The following is a 24,251-nucleotide window of genomic DNA, read 5'->3' as shown; positions in this document are numbered from 1 at the left end:
ATCCAGACACCAGTTGGTTTCCCCCAATAACATACATGCAACCATGGTACATTTGGCCTAACAGGACAGCTGTAAAGCTTGCAGGGTCCACTGCTGGTTAAGACCATGGATGACTTTTCTCCCAACAGGCTGCATAGCTCTTTCCAGCATCCTGACAGCTAGTCAGGAAGGAGGAGGCTTCAAGCTCAACTCCAGCTTGATTTCTCAGTGTACTGCAGCCCTAGCATGTAGTGTCTTCAGCAGTCAAGTCTTAGCCTTCTTAGAGGAGGTTTTCCCTTCTTAAATACCTCAGTTAAGTACTGCTGACTACAGGCTCTGTGTACATTTCTCTTTTCAACAAACTTGTTAGAAACTTGGTTGTAAACCTGAGGTACAGAATGAAAGTAGAGCTTACCTGTTGTCTTAGAAGGAGGGTTAGGGTGAGCCATTGCTTTGCCTTCTTAAAGTCCTCAGTTAAGGGTCTTGGCATTTTGTTCTAGTGGGCAACCAAAGCCTTGGTGATGGCCAGTAATGTTTTGTGGACATCAGGGGCCTTTACCAACAACCTGCTGGAAGGTATCCCACCCTTGGTACTGAAATTTTCTTATAACTACCTGTGGCTTCTGGCCACAGCATTATCTATCTCCACAGTGTACTTCTGCCCAAACTTCTTAAAATTTTTAGTTACTTATTTGAGAGAGAGAAAGAATATGCCAGGGCCTCCAGCTGCTGCAAATGAATTCCAGATGCATGTACTGCCTTGTGCATCTGGCTTATGTGGGTCCTGGGGAATTGAACCTAGGTCCTTTGACTTTGCAGGCAACTGCCCTAACCATTAAGCTATCTCACTAGCCCTCTTTTTTTGGGGGGGGTTACGAGGTAGGGTCTCACTTTAGCCCAGGCTGACCTGGAATTCACTATGGAGCCTCAGGGTGGCCTTGAACTTACAGAGATCCTCCTACCTCTGCCTCCTGAGTGCTGGGATTAAAGGCATGCGCCACCACGCCCGGCCCTCTTTTTTTTTTTTTTTTAAATATTTTTTGTTCTTTTTTTTTATTTTATTTTATTTGAGAGTGACAGACAGAGAGAAAGACAGATAGAGGGAGAGAGAGAGAATGGGCGAGCCAGGGCTTCCAGCCACTGCAAACGAACTCCAGACATGTACGCCCCCTTGTGCATCTGGCTAACGTGGGACCTGGGGAACCGAGCCTTGAACTGGGGTCCTTAGGCTTCACAGGCAAGCGCTTAACCGCTAAGCCATCTCTCCAGCCCCCTCTTTTTTTTTTTTTTTTTTAAAAAAAACAACACATTTTAGAGCTAGTAAAGAAGTAGGTTTTCCTATGGCTTATTCATAACATCTTTAATTTTGACTAACACTTCTCCCACTCATCTCCTTCCTACTTATTTTATTTTTATTTTTAGAGAGAGGGAGAGAGAGAGAGAGAGAGAGAGAGAGAGACAGACAGACAGACAGACAGACAGACAGACAGAGAATTAGTGCGCCAGGGCCAAAACCACTGCAATCAAACTCTAGATGCTTTATGCCACTTACTGGGCATGTGTGTCTGGCTAATGTGAGATCTGGAGACTCAAACGTGGGTCTTTTAAGCTTCGGAAGGCAAGTGCCTTAGCCACTAAGCTATCTCTCCTGCCCCATATTTATTTTTGAAAACATTCTCGCAGTGACAAAGACTTTTAGGTACTTTCTTCACTTGCCAGAGAATCCATATGGTGAAGTTAAATAATAAAAAGATCAAGATCACACTGACTGAGTTAATTATTAGAGATTGGTGGCAGGCTCCTATGGTAATACACTTTATAAAGTGAATGAATAAATCTCTTTGTCACAGATTCTCTAAAAATGCCTTTTCTAGTCTTAGAATTATAAGTTACATTTCTGAGGCAGTATTATTAAAAACAACTTTTGAAGGCACAACCTTCTCTTTTCAATAAACTTGTTCCTGAGGTGCAGAATGAAGCTAGACATCACTTAAATTTTGTCTTAGAAGGAGGGTTAGGGCGAGCCACTGTTTTGCTTTTTTAAAGACCTCACTTAAGTACTATTCTGATCTAATATTTGGAGCTAGAGAGATGGATCAATGGTTATGACACTTACCTGACTTAATACTTATGATTAACAGCCAGTTCTTACAATATTTTGGGCTTATAACTTTTATTTCATAAATACTAATTTTTTTAGATTGACAATAATAGCTACTAATTTTAATATATATGCTTGTTTTTGGTTTGTTTTGCTTTTTCAAGGTAGGGTCTCACTCTAAGCCCCGGCTGACCTGGAATTCACTATGTAGTTTCAGGGTGGCCTCTAACTCTCAGTGATCCTCTTTCTGCCTCCTGAGGGCTGGGATTAAAGGTGTGTGCCACGACACCCAGCTATATGCTTTTTATGTTTTGTTTTGTTTTGAATGGTTAGATGTAGGGAGATAGTTCAGTCAGTAAACTGCTTGCCGTGTAGGAATAAAGACTTGAGTTTTATTCCCAGAACCCGTGTAAAAATGCTGGATGTGAGGGCTGGAGAGATGGCTTAGCAGTTAAGTGCTTGCCTGTGAAGCCTAAAGACCCCAGTTTGAGGCTCAATTCCCCGGAACCCACATTAGCTAGATGCATAAGGGGGTATATGCGTCTGGAGTTCGTTTGCAGTGGCTGGAGGCCCTGGCATGCCCATTCTCTCTCTATCTGCCTCTTTTTTCTCTATGTCTGTCGCCCTCAAATAAATAAAAATAAAAATAAACAAGAATAAAGAATTAAAATTAAATTTTAAAAATGCTGGTTGTGATGGCAGAGGAGGTGGAAACAGGGCTCATTGGCCAGCCAATGTAACCTACTTAGTGAACTCCAGGTAGTGAGAGACCCTGTCTCAAAAAAAAAAAGACGGTACCTGAAAAACGACACTGGAGGTTCTGTTCTCTCCTACACAGACACACAAATAGAAGTGCATGCACACTTGCGTGCACACACACAGTAAAATAAATTAAAAATGGCAGTTGGATTGATTACACAATTACAGGAAATAAAACATGCCAAAATACTAAAAAAAAAGATGTAAATATAGTATTGAAAATATGAGAGTCAGTAACAAAAGAAAGGGTGGGACATGGGCTACTTTACTGGTTTTCTTTAGTACTCTTGTCATTTTTAACTCTATATTCTTAATTTTCTATATAAACTAAAATGTAAGACAAAGTAGAACTGACAGTTTAACACAGTGGCAGCAGAGTTCCAGATGGGAACAGGGAGGGACTGTGAGTCTGTGCTGAGTTGGCCTCGGCCCCACTTTCCTGAGAGACAGTGAAATCACAAGTGAAGATCTGTGTAGTTAAAACTTTGATTATAGGCTTGTTTGCTTTGGAAGCTGTGGTTTTTTAAAAACTTTTTAAATTTTTTAATTTTCAAGGTAGGGTCTTGTTCTAGCCCTGGCTGACCTGGAATTCATTATGTAGTCTCAGGCTGACCTTGAACTTACAGTGATCTTCCTATCTCTGCCTCCCACCTTCTGGGATTAAAGGTGTGTGCCACCATGCCTGGCTAGCTGTGTTTTTTTTTGTTTTTTTTTAAGTATAATTTGTCCCTATAATTAACGTTTCATGAAGGTAAAGTGGCTCATTGAATCTGTGACAATGTGGACAGGAACTGGATCTGGCCCCTCATCTGCATTTGTTAGCCTACATGTGCACTAGACTTTCACCTGTAGCTATTTATTCAAAGTATCATGAATAAGGAAATTTAAGGATCAAGATTAAATTCCATGGTTATATTTTGTAAACTAAATTTGAAATTAAGAAAAATGTAAATTATATGAAGTTCATCTAATCAGCAGAGATTCTAAATGCTAAAAGACTCAACCATTTCTGCAGTTTCATACTTTTTCTTTATCTTGTAGGTGGCGCTCGTGTTTCCAAATAGTGACCCTGTGATGTTCATGGTTGCATTTTATGGGTGTCTCCTGGCTGAGCTGGTTCCTGTCCCCATAGAAGTGCCATTAACAAGAAAGGTAGCCAGCGTGGGCCAGACTCTACTCCGTGTCCTGTAGTTCTCTTCTGACCTGCTGCGCAGCACAGTGGCCTGTCCCTTTCCCTTTACCGTTTGGTGTAGCAAATGGGTGCACGAAAGCAGCGCTAAGCAGGCAGTCCAAGGACCTCAGAGCACATGGTGTTTGCCTGCAGATGCTCCCTTGCCTCTCGTGTCAACGAGCAGCGGACGCAGCTGCTCTCCAGTGTGGTGAAGCTCTCCTGTCACCTGTCTGGATTTTCTAACAACAATAACAATGGAAATTTTGTACTCTAGTAAACAGAGCTTGTGATTCAGCAAGATTTGCCTGCGCTTGATGATTACTGATGATTTCAGTTTTGAATGAACAGTGTGGAAGTTCTCACACTTTCTGTGCCCTTATGTGGCAGGTAGTTTTGTCACGGATGCATTGTCAATGTGTGCACTTGCTTGCTGTAGTAGCTGTACTATCGTAGTTACGAATGTCAGTAGATATGTTGAAAACATCTGTTGCAGTCAGGTTCACACTGCTGGTAGAAATCAACCAAGAGCAGCTTGTGGGAAAAAAAACAAACAGGATTTACTTTGGCTTACAGGCTTGAGGGGACGCTCCATGATGGCAGGGAAAACTATGGCATGAGCAGAGGGTGGCTACCACCCCATGGCCCACATAAGGTAGACAACAGGAACAGGAGAGTGTGCCAAACACTGGCAAGGGGAAACTGGCTATAACACCCATAAGCCCATCCCCAACAATACTCTGCCTCCAGGAGGCATTAATTTACGATTGCCATCAGCTAGGGAGACTAGCATTCAGAATACCTAAGTTTAGGGGGAACACCTGAATCAAACCACCACACATTATTACAGAAATAAGTATATTAGGCATATGTTTTATAAAAGGAGAGTTTTCTGTTATCCTGATTTCTATGTTTATGCAGTTAACATGATCACTATGAAAAACAAATTTTCAGGAATTCCAAAAGTAAAATTTGCAAGTGAAGCCATGTTATCTCCACAGATCACATGTGATAATCATGCATTTGAATATAGTGATTCCTCAGCAGAGAAAAGCTAGAGACTTATTAAGCTTTAGTGACTAAAATAACAGAAATTTGCTCAGGAACATGCACAAAGAATACCCAAATGGCCAGTGGGGTGGTTTATGCCTTTAATCCCAGCACTCAGGAGATAGAGGTGGGTGGATCACTGTGAGTTTGAGGTCAGCCCAAGACCACATAGTGAATTCCAGGTCAGCCTGGGCTAGAGTGAGACCCTACCTCACAAAACAAACACAAAAAGAATGAAGGGAAAGTTTTCTACACCTTATCTTGGCCAAAAGGCTGAAAAATGATGTGAGGAAAGTGTTTCTGTGTGGAAGTTATTGAATGGTTGGTGCAGGTGCCCAGAGTTATTTGTGAGTTTTAAGCATGACTCTGTAAAAATTCAGTGTTATGTTTAGTGGTAATTTAAAACTCTTTTCAATGCCCTTTGTAAGGCTTTGAGAAATTAGCATATTTCTAGAACTTTATATTTCACTGTAAAAAGGAACCCCAAGCCCTTTTGAATTTAAAAATACTTGTTTTATTTTCATGAAATGTTTCATGAAAATATAACAATACACCAGTGGTAGAACTGGACTGTTTGGAAGGGTGAACAAAAGCTCTGTTCTCCACCATGGCCTGGAGACGTTATCAGCTCTGTAGCACTCATGAGCACCTCACCTCCACTGCTGTTGCTCTGTTTTCTGCAGGACGCAGGCAGCCAACAGGTTGGATTTCTGCTGGGTAGTTGTGGAGTGACTCTGGCCCTGACCACTGATGCTTGTCAGAAGGGTCTGCCCAAGGCACAGACAGGAGAGGTGGCAACTTTCAAAGGTGAGGCTTCTGGGGCATGGGCAATATCCCTCACTTGACTGTGCCCTCTAGGCTTGCTGCTCCAGAACCTGGCACTACAGAAGCTGGCAGGTCTTTAGCAGAAGGAAGGCCTTGGTGAACCTTGGCTTTTGTCTAATTCAGTGTTGGCATCTCTTCTGCCCTGTGTGATAGTCATTGGTCAGGTTTATTTGTTCATACTAATAAGTAAAAGGAAACGAGACTTCAACTTGAGTCCCAGAGCTCTTTGGAGACCAGGAGTGGCACTTTGGATGCAGATTCCAGGTGTGTGGAGTACATCCTTATGATCGTTACTAACACTTACACCCCAACTACTGTTACAGGTTGGCCCCCACTGGCCTGGCTGGTGATTGATGGGAAGCATCTAGCTAAGCCCCCCAAAGACTGGCACCCTCTGGCCCAGGACACAGGGCCCGGGACTGCCTACATAGAGGTAAAGACTCCTTGTCTTGGCATACACATACATTAGCCCTCATGGGTTTGTTAGTTTTCATAAGAGATAACTGCCTTTAAAAAAATATATATTATTTATTTTTATTCAGAGACAGAGAAGGGGGGAGACAAAGAGAGAAAGAATGAATGAATGGCATTTCAAGGGCCTTTAGCCACTGTGAACGAACACCAGATGCATTTGCCACCTTGTGCATCTGGATTACGTGGGTCCTGCAGAATTGAACCTGGGTCCTTTGACTTCACAGGCAAATACCTTAACCACTAAGCCATCTCTCCAGCCCTCCCCCTTTAATTGTAGGCTTAAATTATTCTCAGTTTATCTCTGCCTCAGGAAATATAAAGTATCATGTAGCTTCTTACTTGGGTCATTCCAGGTTTTACTCTGAAATGAAAACTCAGGTTAACTCCCCTGCCTGCCCCCACCAACACAAGCAGTTACGATGTTGCTCTGTGCACTATTGCCTTCTGGCGCCCATTTGCAGTCCCCTGAGGGCCAGGGTGTAAAGGGCTTTGGATGCTTAATGAGGGAGAGATGGCTCTAGCTGCTTTTCAAGATTCTGTTAGCTTCCATTTATCTGCTCTGGCTTTGGCAACAGCACTTAAACTATTTTTTGTTTCCCCCTCCCCCTTGAAAATTTACAGTATAAAACCAGTAAAGAAGGCAGCACTGTGGGAATCACAGTATCTCATGCATCCCTGCTGGCACACTGTCGTGCTCTGACTCAGGCATGTGGGTACACAGAAGGTAAGGTCTTGTGTGCAGGGCAGTAGCTCTTCCCACCTGCATAGGTGTCTGCCACATCTGGTCTCACTCTGGAAGGTATTGCTGTGTTTGACACATCTGCCCTAGGTGATGCCTTTGCCCTTCAGTACACGAGCAGAAGATGTAGCTTTCTAGTGGCATGCTCAAGGTCTGTGCTTGTGTGGGGCTGGAGAGTAGTGTTAGGTGTCTCTTAGCAGAGCCTGGATGTCCTTCTGGTCACATATACACTGATTCTATGGAGCTCAAGACTTATGCACTAGCAGCTCATTTATGCATAGTGGGCTAGTCCATCCTGATAGACTGAAGGCAGTACATTTTATATTCTAAAGTAGAAAATAGTTTTGGAGCAACCTTTTCTGTAAATATAGCTATGGCTTAAGCAGTCTGCATATACGTGGTTAAAATGGGCTCTTTACGTCACAGATTGTCCTGGTAAAGTGGAAGAAGCTCCAATTTACTGTTAGTATTTTGTTTTATTTTTATTTTTTGGTTTTTGAGGTAGGGTCTCGCTCTAGCCCAGGCTGACCAGGAACTCACTCTGTATTCCCTAGGTGGCCTTGAACTCACGGCGATCCTCCTACCTTTGACTCCTAAGTGCTGGGATTAAAGGCATGTGCCACCATGCCTGGCTTCCTGTTAATATTTTAAATTAGTGTTGTTTTATCTTGATAGAGGATAATTATGCATCATTGTGGAAAACTGAAACACATTATTTTAATAATTGTAAAAATAGACTGATGATAGTTTTCTTACTAGAATTGAGCAAAACTGGAAAGTAAAATTAAATGCTATGTTTAAAGATGTCCAATGTGGATATCTAATCCCAAGATTAGCTTCTGGACACAGCTGCAGACTAGCTAGTGGGGGAGGAGTTTCAGGTGTCTTCAAGGACCGTCATGATTACTGGCTCTGTGGCTCTTCAGTGCTGCTCTGATTCGTGTCAACTATACTTTGGTTCTTTAGCTAATAAGAACAGGGACTTTTTTTTTTTTTTTTTTTTAATTTGAGGTAGGGTCTCACTCTAGCCCAGGATAACCTGGAATTCACTGTGTAGTCTCAGGGTGGCCTGGAACTCACGTGATCCTCCTACCTCAGCCTCCCAAGTTCTGGGATTAAAGGCATGTATCACTATGCCTGGTGGACAGGGACATTTTTGTTCATAGTGCTGCATCATTTCTGGCATGCACATCAAACTCCCCTCTCTTCTCCCTGAGGTAGGGTCTCGCCCTAACCCAGGCTGACTTGGAACTCACTATGTAGTCTCAGGGTGGCCTTGAACTCATGGTGATTCTCCTACCTCTGCCTCCCAAGTGCTGGGATTAAAGGCATGCGCCACCACACCCGACAAAACTTTCTTTTGAATTTGAACTCTGACTTGGGCATACCTGGGTGGCTGTGGCTTGAGAAAGGAGCCATGTCTGCCCACAGCTGTAGGCACCATTCTCTGCCCTGTGTGAGGTGGAAGCCAGAGTACTCAGGAGTTCTTAGCAGAGTCCTGCATGACTCCTCACAGGGCATCAGTTGGCCCTGGACCAGAAAGTGGGTGAGGAAGAGGAACAGCTTTCTGGAAGGTGCAGGAGCTATTGCACTGTAAAGGAAGATGAAGGGCCATGGCCTGTGGGTATAAGCACTGGGTAAGTCTCAGTAGGAAGCTAAAAAGCAAGTGTCCATCCTCTCGATTCTAAAGGGTGTCCACTCATAATGGTGACATGTCTGTAGTTTGTGCGCATGTGGCATTCTCTGCTTGCAGACTGGTGATCAGCATAGTTCTCTGTTCTAGTGTTCTAGTCCAGGATTGTATGTTTCTAGGCGTTTGAATAGACAGCCAAACTTAGAGTTAACTGTTGAGTGGAATTTGGAAGTATTGTGTCTGTTTTCTAAAACTTACATGTTGGTTGTATACTCATCTCCAGATTTCTCTAGAAAGTTGACAGGACTAACAAAGAGCTGCCATTGGTTTAACCTTCTTTGTCTGCTTTCAGCTGAAACATTAACAAATGTACTGGACTTCAAAAGGGATGCCGGTCTGTGGCATGGAGTCTTAACAGTGAGTGTTGTTTGCTAATAACTGGTTCTAAAGCAAGAACCCAGCCAAGCCTGTGAAATATTCATATTTGTTTAGTTTTGCTTTTTCTAGCTTAATGCTGCTTGTTCCTGAGCTGGCCCATTTCTCTTTTGCAGAGTGTCATGAATAGGATGCACGTGGTCAGCATCCCCTATGCACTGATGAAGGTCAACCCGCTCTCCTGGATTCAGAAGGTGTATTCCTATAAAGGTAGCAGAAGACCATCACTTGCCTCACTCACCTTTCTTTACTGAACTCACTCTGAGCTGATGATCTGTAGTGACTGAGAAACAGTGGAGACAACATACAGAACTGCAGGTGTGGGCTGAGAAGCCCCTGCTGGGGTGGTGCCTGTGGGCTGTCCTGAGCCTAACCAAGGCAACCTGTGCAAGGCTTGGGAAGCTCCTTGAAGAGGAGTGGCAGCTCTTCTCTGGAGGATCAGGGCCCTGCTCTCCTCTCCTTCCAATGTTGAGCTGTCCCCCATGACCAAACAGGAGACCCCTGCTCATTGGCACCCACACAGTTCCAACCTCCCTTTGCTCCTGTCCAGTGCAGCTCAGCAGCCCATAGGACTTCCAGCCTAGAGCCACCTGTGTTGCTCGGTCTTTCTTGTACCGGTGGCTGCACTCTGCAGTCACGTCTCCAGAGCAGCATCCAGTGACAGCTGTCTCTGCATCCTGTGTTATGGAGAAAGACAGAGCCTGCTTGGAGAGGGTGTGATTCATTGGGCCCTTTCACACTCAGCAGCACAAGGCCATAGTGAGGGCTGAGTCAGTCTATTCAAATTCCATATTCCTTCCACCATACAACCTGGAAGCTGCCAGTGCCCTGTAGGCCACGTGACAGGGTGGTGCAGGGCATTGCAAAACCAGGCCCGGCACCTGGACTGGGGACAGCATGTAGCACAAGACAGAACAGGCAGTACATGAAAACAAGAGAAACTCTCTTAATTTAAAAAAGAATGAAAATGGATCTGATTGTATTACATTGAAATCACATCTCAAAGTTTTTGCATGTGTATCTGTGTGTGGTATGTATGTATTTGAGTTGACATGTGTATGCGGGTGCACACACATGTGTATACACATGCACGTGGAAACCAGAGGTTGATGTTTATTGTCTTTCTTTTTTTTTTTTTTTTTTGGTTTTTCAAGGTAGGGTCTCACTCTAGCCCGAGCTGACCTGGAATTCACTATGCAGTCTCAGGGTGGCCTTGAACTCATGGCGATCCTCCTACCTCTGCCACTCTAGTGCCGGGATTAAAGGCGTGTGCCATCATGCCCAGCTTGTTGTCTTTCTTGATTGCTCTCTACTTTATTTACTGAGGCAGGATGATCTCTCACTTTGAACCTAGAGCTTGCTAATTCAGTTTATTAGCTAGCCAGATGGCCGTGGAGATCCTGTTCTCACCTCCTGACTGCTGGGATTACAGGCAGGCCAACATGAGGCTGAGCTGTGGTCAGCTCTCTCTCCAGACTTTTAACATTGACTTTTTAAAAAATGTTTTTATTTATTTATCTATATGGGGGTGGGGAGGCAGCCAGGCAGAGGGGTGGGAAGGGAGAGAGTATAAGTACAGTAGGTCAGATGAGCTCCAGACGCATGCACCACTTTGTGCATCTGGCTTTATGTGGGTACTGGGGAACCTGGGCCATCAGGCTTTGCAAGCAAGTGCCTTCAACCATGGACCCATCTCCCCAGCCTTTGTAATTGTTTTTTTTTTGTTGTTGTTTGTTTTTCTCAAGGCAGTGTTTAGCTGTGGCTTGGGGTAGTTTAGGCACCATATGAGAGAGCAGTAAAGATACACATGTGACTCAGGCATGGATCCTGTGCCCTACGTGTGTACATCTCCATGTGTGTTCGAGTGCACAGTCCATAGGAGTGTGAGAGTGCCAGCTCTTGTGATGCAGGAATACCTGTGCTGTCTTCTCTCTGCAGCTCGGGCCGCACTGGTGAAGTCCCGTGACATGCATTGGTCTCTTCTGGCGCAGCGAGGTCAGAGAGACATCAGTCTTAGCTCTCTGCGCATGTTGATTGTGGCCGATGGTGCTAACCCATGTAAGTGCACTGATCCAGGGGGGTTCTGTGCTGCTTGCTCCCACGAACCTTGACTTGAAGTAGAATTAATTGAACAAAATTAAGGCATCTTCACTGCCAATAGTAAATGAAACTTAAATGTCCCTGTAATGTTCTGTGAAATGCAACCTCTTGTTAGTAACTCATTGATGGCTAAGGCACAACATACTTTTAAATATTTAATATTTATTCATTTGAGAGGGAGAGAGACAGAAAGAATAGATGCACCCAGGGCCTCCAGCCACTGCAAACAAACTCTAGACACATGCCCCACCTTGTATATCTGGCTTACGTGGGTCCTGGGCAATTGAACCTAGGTCCTTTGGCTTTTTAACTGCTAAGCCATCTCTCCAGCCCAGGCACAACATTTGATTAGTAGTTTTTGTTTTGTTTTTCCTGGTAGGGTCTCACTCTAGCCCAGGCTGACCTGGAATTCACTATTGTAGTCTTAGGGTGGCCTCAAACTCATGACGATCCTCCTACCTCTGCTTCCTGTGTGCTGGGATTAAAGGCGTGCACCACCACAGCTGACTATTAGTAGTTTAAACACAGTTAACAAAACCTACCTTTAAGAAAGTAATTTTTTAGAAAAAAAAATGTTTTTTTAAATTTATTTGCAAGCAGAGAGAAGAGTAAGTGAGCAGGAAAGAATGGGCACCAGGGCCTCCAGCCCCTGCAGACAAACTCCAGATGTGTGCCCCACTGTGCATCTGGCTTTACATGGGCACTGGGGAATCAAACCAGGGCTGTTAGGCTTTTTAGGCAAGCTCCCCACCCGCTGAACTATTTACTTATTTATTTGAGATTGCAGGTGTGCCAGCACCTCCTCCTGCTTGCGAATGAACTTCAGACTCATTTGTAACTTTTTTTTTTTGTTGTTGTTCATTTATTTATTTGAGAGCAATAGGCAAACAGAGAAAGAGGCAGAGAGAGAGAGAGAGAGAGAGAGAGAGAGAGAGAGAGAGAGAGAGAGAATGGGCGCGCCAGGGCTTCCAGCCACTGAAAATGAACTCCAGACACGTGCGCCCCCTTGTGCATCTGGCTAACATGGGTCCTGGGGAACCGAGCCTCGAACTGGGGTCCTTAGGCTTCACAGGCAAGCACTTAACCACTAAACCATCTCTCCAGCCCTCATTTGTAACTTTGTTATCTGGCTTTACTTGAATAATAGGCAATCAAACCTGGGTGAGCAGGCTTTGCAAGCAAGAACCTTTAGCCAAGAGCCATTTCTCCAGCTTCTGAGACTCATTTTCTTAAGTGATCATCAAATTGTGCTACTGTTGCGCCTCTGATTCTCTGTGGGCCTACTTTTGAACCTCCTGCCCTTTATGCCTCTCCTCTGGCTCCTAGCCCCAACTTTCTGCATGGGAGTGAGACCGTTCTTTCTCCAGGTGTCACGGCCAACCCCAGCCCCAGTCTTTTGGGAGGAGCCCCGTGGCTGCTGCCTTAGCACCAGCACCATCCTGTGCATAACAGCCTGGGTATTACTGCTCATGTGATTACTGTGGGAGCGTCCTTGGCCAGGACTATCCAGGGCCTGGCTCAGGTACCCTCTAGGGGAGCTTCTGCAGTGCAACTTTATCATCGTCACTGTGCTGCTGTGTACCCCATTTCCCAGAAGAGTAGGCCAGGCACACAGTGCCTCCAGAGCACCCCCTTTTATCTTGGTGTTTTGAGGTAGGGTCTCGCTCTAGTCCAGGCTGACCTAGAATTCATTATGTAGTCTTAGGGTGACTCTGAACTCACAGCAGTCCTCCTATCTCTTCCTTCTGTGTGCTGGGATTAAACGTGTGTGCCACCACGCCTGACCTCCAGAGCCTTTTTCATACTGGTACATAGTTGAGCCAAGAAGGGCTTGCCTCTGTCCTGTGGTATTCCTCACTTCAAGACATCTCCTTCCCACACTCTTGGCACCCTCATTCCTGCACATCATCCCCTGTAGCATTTCCTCTGTTATTCAGATAGCCCCTTCTTATTGCCTCACTCCACCCATGTTCCCTGAGGTGCCACGCTGCTTTCTCTCTCCTCAGGCTGCAACTTGCAGCTCATCTCCTAGTCCTGGATGAAGCTCTGTTCGGCCCTGGTAGCACTGAGAACCCGATTGGCTTTTGTTAGGAGACAGCAGCTCCCCAAAGAACATAAGGTCTGAGGGTCCCTGTAAATGGCTCCATCCCTTCCATGTACCCTTCTTGAGAGAAGAGGTTTATGATGCATCCCTGGGTCCTGGTGGTCTTAAGGTTGTGCTGACTCAAGCCCTGAGTAGGCAGGTCTTTAATGCCCACTACTCTGGCTGAGGGGGCCTGTCCATAGTAGGGACTCTAGGGAGGAGCAGGGCAGCCTGGGGAAGGGTGCAGACCTCACAGCCTTGAGGCTTCTACCAGGAGCTGCTCTTGTACAGTGTGGGCCATCCGGCACCAGGCCTGGTCCTGCTGGGCTACAGACATTTCTGTGTCACTTGGCAGGCGTTGTGCCTACTCAGAACTGGGAGCATAGAGGGAAGAGCCTCAATAACAAACACAGGACTAAAGACAGACCTCCTGTGAGAACTTCTAACCTCTTGCTTGTTGGTTATTTGGAAATTGGTGTGCTCTGTGGAAACCCCTTTGCCATAGTGCTGCAGCCTGAGCTTGGCAGGAAGGGCTTGCGGGCGGCAGGACTGAGCCTGACCGTCGGGCCGGGGCAGGGCCCTAGAGGCCTGTAGCCCTCCCCACTGTCCTCCAGCTACTTCTCACCCGCGCCCATTGCCTCATGCAGGGTCAGTATCCTCCTGTGATGCCTTCCTCAATGTGTTCCAGTCGAGAGGTCTGAGGCCAGAGGTCATCTGTCCCTGTGCCAGTTCTCCTGAAGCACTAACAGTCGCCATCCGAAGGTAACTAGGTTGCTGGCTATTCTCCTGTGAGCATTCAGTCAAGTCTTTCACATACAACTGAGTTACCTGTGGCCCCAAGGTTTGATCTGGTTGTAAGCCTGGGGAGTCCTCCTGGAGCAAGGCCTGTTCACTGTCAGGAATCCAGGTCTCTTTGGGAAGCATTGGGAAGCCTGCAAGCCCCTAACCCTCACCAGTCTTGATCTGTGTTGGGAGTTTCCCAGTTTTATGTGGGTTCTGGAAGAGTCGCCACATATTATTTTCCTCATGCTTCGTCCCAGATGAAGGTTTTGCTGTCTCATCCTTGGTCATAAGAAAGCATAATAACTAAGGAACTGTTCTCCACGTTAAAGGAGGGCCTGCTGGCTCTCAGGGTTTGCTGAAGGAGACCTTCAGCCTGTCTGCAGAAGCACCCAGCCCTCATAGTTTCCAACGGCTCCAGCTGCTCTTATGGCTGTTTGTTTTGTGTTGCCTGTTGCAACTTAGAGGGTGGTCTGGGTGGGAGGGCTTGAGGTTGCCCTATGTGTCCTTGTACCTCAGCCTTGAGCTCCCTCCTGTGTCTCCTGCACACACATGTTGCTCCCAGACCACCATTATGCCTCTGGGTACACTTTTCCTCCGTGGTCATGACTGGGTTATTCTTGCTGGCCCTGTTCCTGAACATTAGCTTATAGTACTTCAGGCCACATGTTTAAGCTATATCATCTCTCTTAGCTTTTTGTCCTCGCTGTTACAGAATTGCATTAGTTGTGGTCATTATGTGTTACATCCTTAACTTACAGGTAGCATGTGTTTGCAAATAATGCAAGTATTAAGTAACTTTGAATTTTTTTTTAATTGAAAAAATTGTTTTTCAAGGTAGAGTCTCGCTGTAGCCCAGGCTGACCTGGAATTCACTCTGTAGTCTCAGGGTGGCCTTGAACTCACAGCGATCCTCCTACCTCAACCTCCTGAGTGCTGGGATTAAAGATATATGCCACCATGCCCGGCTGTAAATCTGAATTTTTAATTATTTAGCATTTAAAAAAAGCCTTTACATAAGCTCTGAGTGGGCTAGAACTTAGGGCTTACGGAGCCCTCTGATACAGAAGGCAGTACCTGACAGTCTTACTCTTGCAACTTTGTCTGCCTGGCTGCCCAAGGCTCCACTGAGGGTCTCCAGATAGAAGTTGGGTCACCTTTGATGACCTGACTTGAAATTTACACAGTGATACTCCCCTGCAGTTACGGTCCTTACTTCCGATGGGGGGTTGGGGTTGAGGCCACATTGTAGAAGGTAACATGGTTTGGAGCTGTGGTCTTGGGAGCTTTAGACCACGCTGTCCTCATGGTCCGCGTGCATGACAGGTGCTTCGGTGAGGAACTGTCCTGCAGGCAAGACAAACCCTCCGACAGCCCTTGTTAGTCAGCTTGCTGGCACTCTTGTTCTCTAGGCCACCAGATTTGGGAGGACCTCCTCCAAGAAAGGCTGTCCTGTCGATGAGTGGTTTGAGCTATGGAGTGATTAGAGTCGACACTGAGGAGAAGCTGTCAGTCCTCACCGTTCAGGATGTGGGTCAGGTGATGCCTGGAGGTAAGAAGCAACCAGAGTACATCTGCATCCTCCACTGATTGACACAACAGAAAAGGCACAAGACTCCAGAAATGCACTGTTTTTCTGCAGCCTCACACCTGTGCAGGCGTGTAACCCTGGTTAGTCTGTACAGGGCTTCCTCAGGAGGAGGAGCAGAGGCTGTAATGCTGGGTGATTAGGTCACTTGAGTAGGTTGTAGCAAGCACCTGTGACACCTTTGGTGGTAGAAGCCTAAGGAGAAAGCTTCCCAGAAATCCCCGTGGGCTACAAGATGCCCACTTGAGCTCAAAGGTCACCATAGGCATTAGGGGCTTTCTTGCCATCCTGAGACAGAGCAGTGAGAAAGGACAGCAGAGTGACCTCCTTACAGGTGCACAGCGTCACTGAGGAGGTTAGGGCAGAACCTGGCTCAGAGCCTTCCAGGACATCTGGCAGCCGGATGCTGCTCTGAGGCCACTTTTCATTGCAGCTACACACAGCTGCTCTGCTCCTCTTCCTCCACTACCGCCCTCCTGACGGTCACAGATAGGGTCCTGTCTGTCTTGGTGACGTGTAGAGATAGAGGACTATCTCCTAGCTAGTCATCTCACCTTATACCTTGGCCTCAAGTCTTCTACACAGGTGGCTTTACTGCATACAGCCCTTGTGCTGTACCGGGGACTCCAGAGGCACTGGGTGTGCTGCCTGTGTGTGGGTACAGCTCTGACTGGAATGAGCCTGGTAGCTTCAACTGCAGTTTCTAGCTCCACCTTTTTATGCATGTGAATTATATTTCTTCCCATAATTCTACCCACAAAAGAAACACCAGTTATGTAGAATGCTTGAATGCGTCGGTGAAGTACTGTCAAAAATAACCAAACACTGGGCATATCATATCGGTAACCCTAGCCAGCATTTAAGTTTGAAGCCAGCCAGTATGAGCTACTAAGACTGTCTCAACAATGACAAAAAAGGGTAGAAGAGTTACACTCATTTTCGTTCATTGCTGTAATACATGTGCTTCCCATGTGTGTGTCTGTGCACATGCTGCCTGGGTATTGATAGGCATGTATGTATGCATGCATGCACTCTTGAGGCACATCTGTGCCTGTGAGCCCCAGACGTGTGTGTGAATGTGCTTCTGAGGGATGGTTCTGTGCACATACTACTGAGACATGTGTCTGCACATACTCCCCAAGTGTGTGTCTGACCACATGCTTTTCAAAAGTCTGTATGCATGTACTCTGTAGGAGTGTGTCTCTGAGCATGCGGTCCTGGCATTTTGTCTGTTTTGGGCTTGTACATGGCCTGTAGCTGTTCTCTAGTTAGCAGTTCCTACTGACTTGGTCAGACTTCATGGCATTTTGTGTCAGCAGTTCTGCTGCCTTGCACCATGTTGGCCTTACCAAGCACGAAGTGTATGTGTGGTGATTTATGCCTTTTCATGACTTTTTAACCTATCTCTGTGCACACCTATAACAGTTACCATCTGATTGCCAAAAGGAAACACCTGATGTACATCAGTGTATGGGGCGAGGGCTTCCATTTCACCTTACAGTCCATGCTGGCAGAGCAGCAGGGCAGCAGGAGCTTGAGGCAGCTGCCCATCTTCAGTCTGCACTGAGGGCGGCTTGTGCTCAGCCCCTGGGTGCTGGGGATCTGAATTCAGGTCTTCCTGCTTGGGAGGGGCGCACTTACCCAGCCCCGGTGTGCTTTATGTGTTTGTACATGCTTATGTGTGTGAGTACATGTTTGTGTGTGTGAGGGAGGCGACACATGGGTAGAGGCCAGAGATTTGTAGTGAAGTCTTCCTCTGCCACTGTCTAGCTTTTTCTTTAAAATAAGGTCTCTCACTGAACCCGGAGCTTGTCTTCTCAGCTAGTCTAGCTGGCCAGCTTGCTCAAACTTCTTCCACCTCCCAAGTGCTGGGATTATAGATGCCACCACACCAGCAGTTACACGACCCAAACTCAGGTCCTCCCTCTTGCATGGAAAGTGCTTTGTCAACGAGCCACCTCCCAAGTCTGGGTGTACTTTTAAAAAATTATTTGATTTGATTTGATAAAGAGACAGATAAAGAGGCAGATGGAGAGAGAATGGGCATGCCAGGGCCTCCAGCTACTGCAAACCAACTCCAGTTGCATGCGCCACCTTGTGCATCTGGCTTACGTGGGAATCAAACCTGGCTCCTTAGGTTTTGCATTCAAGAGTCTTAAGCACTAAGCCATCTTTCCATCCATTACTATTTATTTTGAGAGAGAGAAAGAGGCGGAGAGAGAGAGGATGGGTGTGCCAGGGCTTTTAGCTGCTGTGAACAAACTCCAGATGCCTGTGCACATGTGCAACATTGTGCTCTTGCATCACCACGCATCTGGCTACGTAGGACCTGGTGATCCAAACGTGAGTTCTCGGGCTTTGCAGGCAAGTGCCTTAATCACTAAGCCATCTCTCCAGCCCCTGGTGTTCTTTTTAATCACTTCCCGTGTGTGTGTGTGTGTGTGTGTGTGTGTGTGTGTGTGTGTGTGTGTGTCTGTCTGTCTGTCTGTCTGTCTGTCAATAGACTCAGGGCCTCATGAATTTCAGCAAAGTGCGTCACCACTGAGTTGTACTTCCCTAGCCCTCACATTGGTTATAACCAGTATTGTATAAAATGTAAAGATTTATTGAATAGTATCCTTGCCACAAATCTCCTTAAAAGAACTTGTTACATGTGTAATGTCTTATTCCTATAACTTCAAATAGAAAAACAACTAAATCTTTGTGAATGATCTATTTAAATATATTCATTTATGACTTTGAATTGTTTTCTCTGTTTAGCTAGTGCATGTGTTGTGAAGGTAGAAGGCACCCCTTATCTTTGTAAAACTGATGAAGTTGGAGAAATCTGTGTCAATTCCAGTGCAACTGGAACAGCATACTATGGACTGCTTGGAATCACGAAGAATGTATTTGAGGTTTGTATCCATTTCCTTATCTTTATCTTGAAATACACAACAATAGGCCCAAGGGTGCAGGGCAGAATGGAAGCCTGCAAGGAACCTCTGGGAGCCAGCCTGTGGCCCTGCAGCCCCCCACCACTGCAGAGCTGATTCGTGTGCTCTGCAGCCCTCAGGAGCCTGGTCCGCAGGAGCCCCGGATGAAGCCTCAGTGCATATTGAGAAGCTTGTCACTCATAGAAAGTCGGACGAGGATAGGCATCACAAGCACTGCGATAAAGACATAGGGACACTTAGGTCATGCTCAGTAGGCAGCCAAACTGAGAAAACAGGCTGTGGTGTGCTAGGTGACCTGGAAACCTCTTCTCCATGGGATTCCAAACCCTGGGCTGCAGGCAGTGTGTGCTGCTTAGCTCTCTTGCCTGCCCACTGGTTTTCTGGGTCAGTGAGCTGTCTGCAGTCTGACATCCCCTTCCTTGCTCTGGCAGACAGTCCCGGTCACTGCAGGAGGAGCCCCTGTCTCTGACAGGCCTTTTACCAGGACAGGCCTGCTGGGCTTCATTGGACCTGTGAGTATGACCTGTTGTATTGCACAGCAGCTAGGGAGTATTGAGTAGGGACAAGGGACACCTCATTGCAAATGGGCTCTTGTCTCTGCTGCCCCCGATTATGTAAGCTCTCCTGCTTGGTCCTCATCTGCATGCTGCCACTGTTTACTATAGCACCGTTGGCTCACAGGCCACAAAAGTCCCAGAATCCTTTGCATATATGCCCACAACTTTATTCCCTTTGAGGCCTTCTTGCACAGACATCCTCCAGTCCCCCAGCAGTCACCCTCCACCCACATAATCTCTTCCACTTGACCTGTTCTAGAGGGTACACATGGCTTTATTTTTTTTAAACTCTGTCTGAGGTACTAGATCCCTTGTACTGTCAGCTCCTCCTTGTGAGGCTTGACTACACCCTTTCCTCAGGATAACCTGGTCTTCGTCGTGGGCAAGCTGGATGGGCTGATGGTCGTGGGAGTCCGCAGACACAATGCGGATGACGTCGTGGCCACCGCCCTGGCTGTGGAGCCCATGAAGTTTGTCTACAGAGGCAGGTGATGCGTTGTAGGTCCCTGTGACCTGGGTTTCAGATCCCTCTTGGAGGTAAAGCTTGGGAAGTCTACACTAGAAGGAAAGGACAATAAACCTAAACTTGCAAAACCCAAAGCTTCTACATATCAGAAAAGCCTCACAGAGACAGAAAAGTAGTGCAGCAGTGACGACACAGCTAGTGTTCTCATTGTCCAGTTTGTTTGGTTCCGTAAGAAAGACCAAGTGCAACTGGGCCACAAGAGGAGACACCAGCTGCAGGAAGAGATGGGTGGAGCAGTGGGCCCACCTCTTCCTAGCCTCCGAAATGCAGATTAAAACAGAACAGTGCGCCAGGTGTGGTGGCGCACGCCTTTAATACCAGCACTCGGGAGGCAGAGGTAGGAGGATCGCTGTGAATTCGAGGCTACCCTGAGACTACAGAGTGAATTCCAGGTCAGCCTGGGTCAGAGTGAGACCCGACCTCGAAAAACAAAAACAAACAAACAAAAACAGAACAGTGCCACTCTCTTATTAATCACCCAAGACGAATTCTAGTATCCAGTAAGGTTTAGGAAGAAATAGCACCTTTCATTGCTCCTAGGATAAAAATCTGGTCTGAAGCAGTTGTGTCTGCACAATTGATAAATTAGGTGGCTTGCTTGTCTCCTCGGAGAAGAGCTAAGGCAAATAAGCCCTCAAAATGAAACCATAGCCAACCTTACATGTGTGCCATTGGGAAAGGAGTGGCCAGGAAGTTAGCAACATGAGACAAGGCCAAGAAACCCTGACAAGATACCAGTTAGATTAGAGCACAGTAGCGGAGATGAATTGAATATCACGGTAATGTGGAAAATCAGATTAAGGAAGTACTCCAGGAGCAAGTTTAAAGGAATTATGAAGAGAGACAGGAGAGAGGCCAGGCATCCTGGTGGCAGCTCAGGAGGAGAGTGAGCATGGTGAAAGGGGGCTGTGGGAACACTCTGGACTGGAGAGCTAGCTCTTTTTTTTTTTTTTTTTTTAATATTTTCTTGGTCATTTTTTATTTATTTATTTGAGAGCGACAGACAGAGAGAAAGACAGAGGAAGAGGGAGAGAATGGGCGCGCCAGGGCTTCCAGCCCCTGCAAACGAACTCCAGACACGTGCGCCCCCTTGTGCATCTGGCTAACGTGGGACCTGGGGAACCGAACCTTGAACCGGGGTCCTTAGGCTTCACAGGCAAGCGCTTAACCGCTAAGCCATCTCTCCAGCCCGCTAGCTCTTTTTTTAAGTAAATTTTTCTTATTTATGTGCAAACACAGAGAGATAGAGAGAGAGAATGAGTGTGCCAGGGCCTTCAGCCAATGCACACGAACTCTAGATGCATGTGCCACTTTGTGCATCTGGGTTACGTGGGTCCTGGGGAATCGCACCTGGGTCCTTTGGGTTCTCAGGCAAACACTGTAACCACTAAGCCATCTCTCCAGCCCAAGTTAGCTGTTCTCATGGTGTAAGCTATGAGGATGCTGAGCACAGTGTGGCAACTTTCTTGCAGTGGAACTGATGTGAGAAGATGAAAGAGTAGTGATGTTTTAAGTTCTAATCTGGATTTATTATTCATCTAAATTGTTACTTAATTGTACAGTTAAGCTAAAGCATGCAGATTTCAGAAATTTTTGTCACACACACACACATACACAAAACCATGCTGAAAATGGTTTTGGACAAGGTACTAGAAGTAAAGCGAGGAAGTGCTACAGGGAATGACAGAAAGGAAAACAACACTGAGAAAGGCCTGTTGGATACATTCATACGTGGCTGGGTGTGCACTCTGTGAGCAGAGTGTGTGGCACACTAGTCATTCATACGTGGCTGGGTGTGCACTCTGTGAGCAGAGTGTGTGGCACACTAGTCAAGGAGAAATGGAGACCGCATATCCCTGATGGCCTGGAGTCAGAGTGCTAGGCATAGTAGCCTGAGGGGCGGCGAGGAGACCACCTTCTTGGCTTTGTGAGAGATTAAGATGGCTCTAACTCAGCCCAGAGGAAGGAAAAAGCAACACACACAAAGCAGACTTGACTTGGAAAGCAAGGATGTAGGAACAAGCCCAAACACATCGGTCATAACATGAAGAGGTTAGCTCAGTGAAAGATTTCATCTACTGGTTGAAAAGTAGAACTTCAAAGAGCTATGCACTAAGAAACGTAGTGCATGCATTAACATTAGAATTAGAGAACTTTTTTAAAAAAATGTGTGGCATAGCGTTGTAGTCCTCTCATTTTGTGAACTGAGACTCATTTCAGCCACACTCAAGACTAGAATGAAAGGTCACTTTATGTGTTTGTAACAAGCAGCCTATTTGCTAGACTGAATTTTGAGAGAAGGAGCCCTGGGCAGGCGCTGGTATTCTCTCACCGTGTGGTGTGTTCTCACGTTGGCCTTTGTCCTCCCTCAGGATTGCCGTATTCTCTGTGACTGTGCTGCACGATGACCGGATCGTCTTGGTAGCTGAACAGCGGCCTGATGCCTCAGAGGAGGACAGCTTCCAGTGGATGAGCCGTGTGCTGCAGGTGAGCATCCGGAAATGGCCGCTCTCCCCAGAGCACGTGGTGCTTGTTTGTGTCAGAGTTGTCCGTGCTCCATAGCGGTCAGAGCCCTCACTTCAGTGTTTCTCTCCACTTTCAAATACGTCCCCAGAGCAAGGCAGTAGGATGTTCCTGTCACCCGGCTTATGTTCCATCTGCTCCTCCAGAAATACCATTACTACTTCTTAAAAATCAACAACGATTTAGCTGGGCACGGCGGCACACGCCTTTAATCCCAGCACTCAGGAGGCAGAGGTAGGAGGATCGCTGTGAGTTCGAGGCCACCCGGAGACCACAGAGTGAATTCCAGGTCAGCCTGGGCTAGAGTGAGACCCTACGTCAGAAAAATCAACCAAACAAACAAAAAAAAATCAACGCTGATTTACTGACATAATTAAATATGCAAGCATGTTTGGAGTTCCACAGCTGTCTAATGATTATTTAGTTTATTAGACTCAGGATCAAAGCAAGGTCATAAATTGTGATTGGTGAGGACAAGTCTTAAGGCCTTTTAGCCTGTGGTTTTTGTGGCTGTTTTGAAGAAAGTAGGTTGTTCACGTGGTAACTTCCCATCCTGATCTTGTGACTGTGCTGTCATATCATGTCATGCACCTCCGTTCCTGTGGCTTCTGCTCAGTGGACCTCACAGGCTGCTTGTACTCAACCAGCTTTCTGGAAAAACCACCTGGAAAGTGGCTCAGAGATCCTAAGGGCCACTCTACTTGGCACTCCTGTGCCCTGTTCTCATGAGCTTGTAACTTTGCAGTGCTAACACTGTGACCTTCATTAGCTGGAGCAGCTGGGGGTGGGGGGGTGGCTCTCTCAGGACTAGGAAGATGGAAGGTGGATTTCAAAGTAATGAATCCTCTGAAAGCAACACTGGAGTTTGGCTTGTTTGTTTCATTATGAACTCATGGGTTTAAATGTGTTTCAATATGTTGTAGCTATGATTATTCTCTTTCATAGATCAGTGGGGGAGCTCTTGACATGCCTAGAGGTCTGTGAGGCCACAGCAGAGGCATGGGGCACTGGTCCTGTGCAGCCCAGGGTCAGATACTGGAGGCCACTCTATGTACACTTTATCTACCATCTTAGTCACTCTCCTGAGCCCTTTTAGAGGACAGAGTGGAAAATAATGTCTGTCAGCTTGTTTCTAAGATCATTTACATCCTGAATTAATGCTAAGAGTTTTACCTCAAAATCAAGACCACAGAGATTTCACAGGGCTGCTGCCGACAGCCTGGCAGAGTCATTTACTGACTTGGACCTCTGCATCCTGTGTCTCTCAGGCATGGTGTCCATGCTGCCCCCCCCGCCCCTTGCCCCAGGAAAGCATGGAGAGCTCACATGAATTTGTATTTCCCCTTGAGCACCCCCCACCCCTTGGGACTACCAAGGCTGTTTGAAACTACATCCAGCTGAGCTCCTGGTGCTGGATTCTGAGCAAGTCCTTTGCTTCACTTTACGTTCACTTGCAGAGGTTGCTGTCGGGGTCAGCATTGTTCTCAGTTGGGGTCCACATGGGTCTTAGACCCGTCCAGCTGCTGTGGCACTGAGCTTCGCACTGTTGTAGAAAGCAGTTAGACACCTGAGTAGGTGTGCATGGAGACTGCACGTGTGCCTTTCTCCTTGCTGTCTTGTCTATTTAACAAGGTATTTCGGACGTCTCTTGCCCTCCTGGACATCTGTACTTTCGTTTTCTGTCCTTTGTGTGTCCCCTTCAACTCCTGCCCTGGGCCAGAAGCCTGTGCTCACGAGCGTCCTTGCCTTCTAGGCCATCGATAGCATCCACCAGGTGGGTGTGTACTGTCTGGCCCTGGTTCCTGCCAACACCTTGCCCAAGGCTCCCCTTGGAGGCATTCACATTTCTGAAACCAAGCAGCGCTTCCTGGAAGGGATGCTGCACCCATGCAACGTGCTGATGTGCCCTCACACCTGTGTTACCAACCTTCCCAAACCTCGTCAGAAGCAGCCAGGTAAGTGGTACCTCACAGGACTCTGGCCTTAAAGTTGGTG

At 46.6% G+C, this 24,251-nt stretch overlaps 1 protein-coding gene across 4 annotated transcripts in view; it reads left to right on the top strand.

Annotated features, from left to right (window-relative positions):
* Positions 1-24,251, top strand: part of Dip2a (disco interacting protein 2 homolog A) — a 111,711-nt gene that overhangs the window by 65,657 nt on the left and 21,803 nt on the right. For all 4 annotated transcript variants that reach the window (XM_045148891.1, XM_045148890.1, XM_045148892.1 and 1 more), the window contains exons 10-23: positions 3,881-3,991; positions 5,741-5,864; positions 6,206-6,315; positions 6,978-7,080; positions 9,081-9,145; positions 9,280-9,373; positions 11,102-11,221; positions 13,994-14,108; positions 15,539-15,678; positions 18,475-18,611; positions 19,082-19,162; positions 19,568-19,695; positions 22,106-22,220; positions 24,010-24,211. In XM_045148891.1, the coding sequence (XP_045004826.1) occupies positions 3,881-3,991; positions 5,741-5,864; positions 6,206-6,315; positions 6,978-7,080; positions 9,081-9,145; positions 9,280-9,373; positions 11,102-11,221; positions 13,994-14,108; positions 15,539-15,678; positions 18,475-18,611; positions 19,082-19,162; positions 19,568-19,695; positions 22,106-22,220; positions 24,010-24,211 (1,645 nt within the window). The remainder of the gene's footprint in view (positions 1-3,880; positions 3,992-5,740; positions 5,865-6,205; positions 6,316-6,977; positions 7,081-9,080; positions 9,146-9,279; positions 9,374-11,101; positions 11,222-13,993; positions 14,109-15,538; positions 15,679-18,474; positions 18,612-19,081; positions 19,163-19,567; positions 19,696-22,105; positions 22,221-24,009; positions 24,212-24,251) is intronic.

Source organism: Jaculus jaculus, chromosome 5 (genome assembly GCF_020740685.1).
Source record: "Jaculus jaculus isolate mJacJac1 chromosome 5, mJacJac1.mat.Y.cur, whole genome shotgun sequence".
Taxonomy (NCBI): Eukaryota; Metazoa; Chordata; class Mammalia; order Rodentia; family Dipodidae; genus Jaculus; species Jaculus jaculus.
Note: the sequence above shows the minus strand (reverse complement) of the source record. Positions and strands in the feature narration are given on the sequence as shown.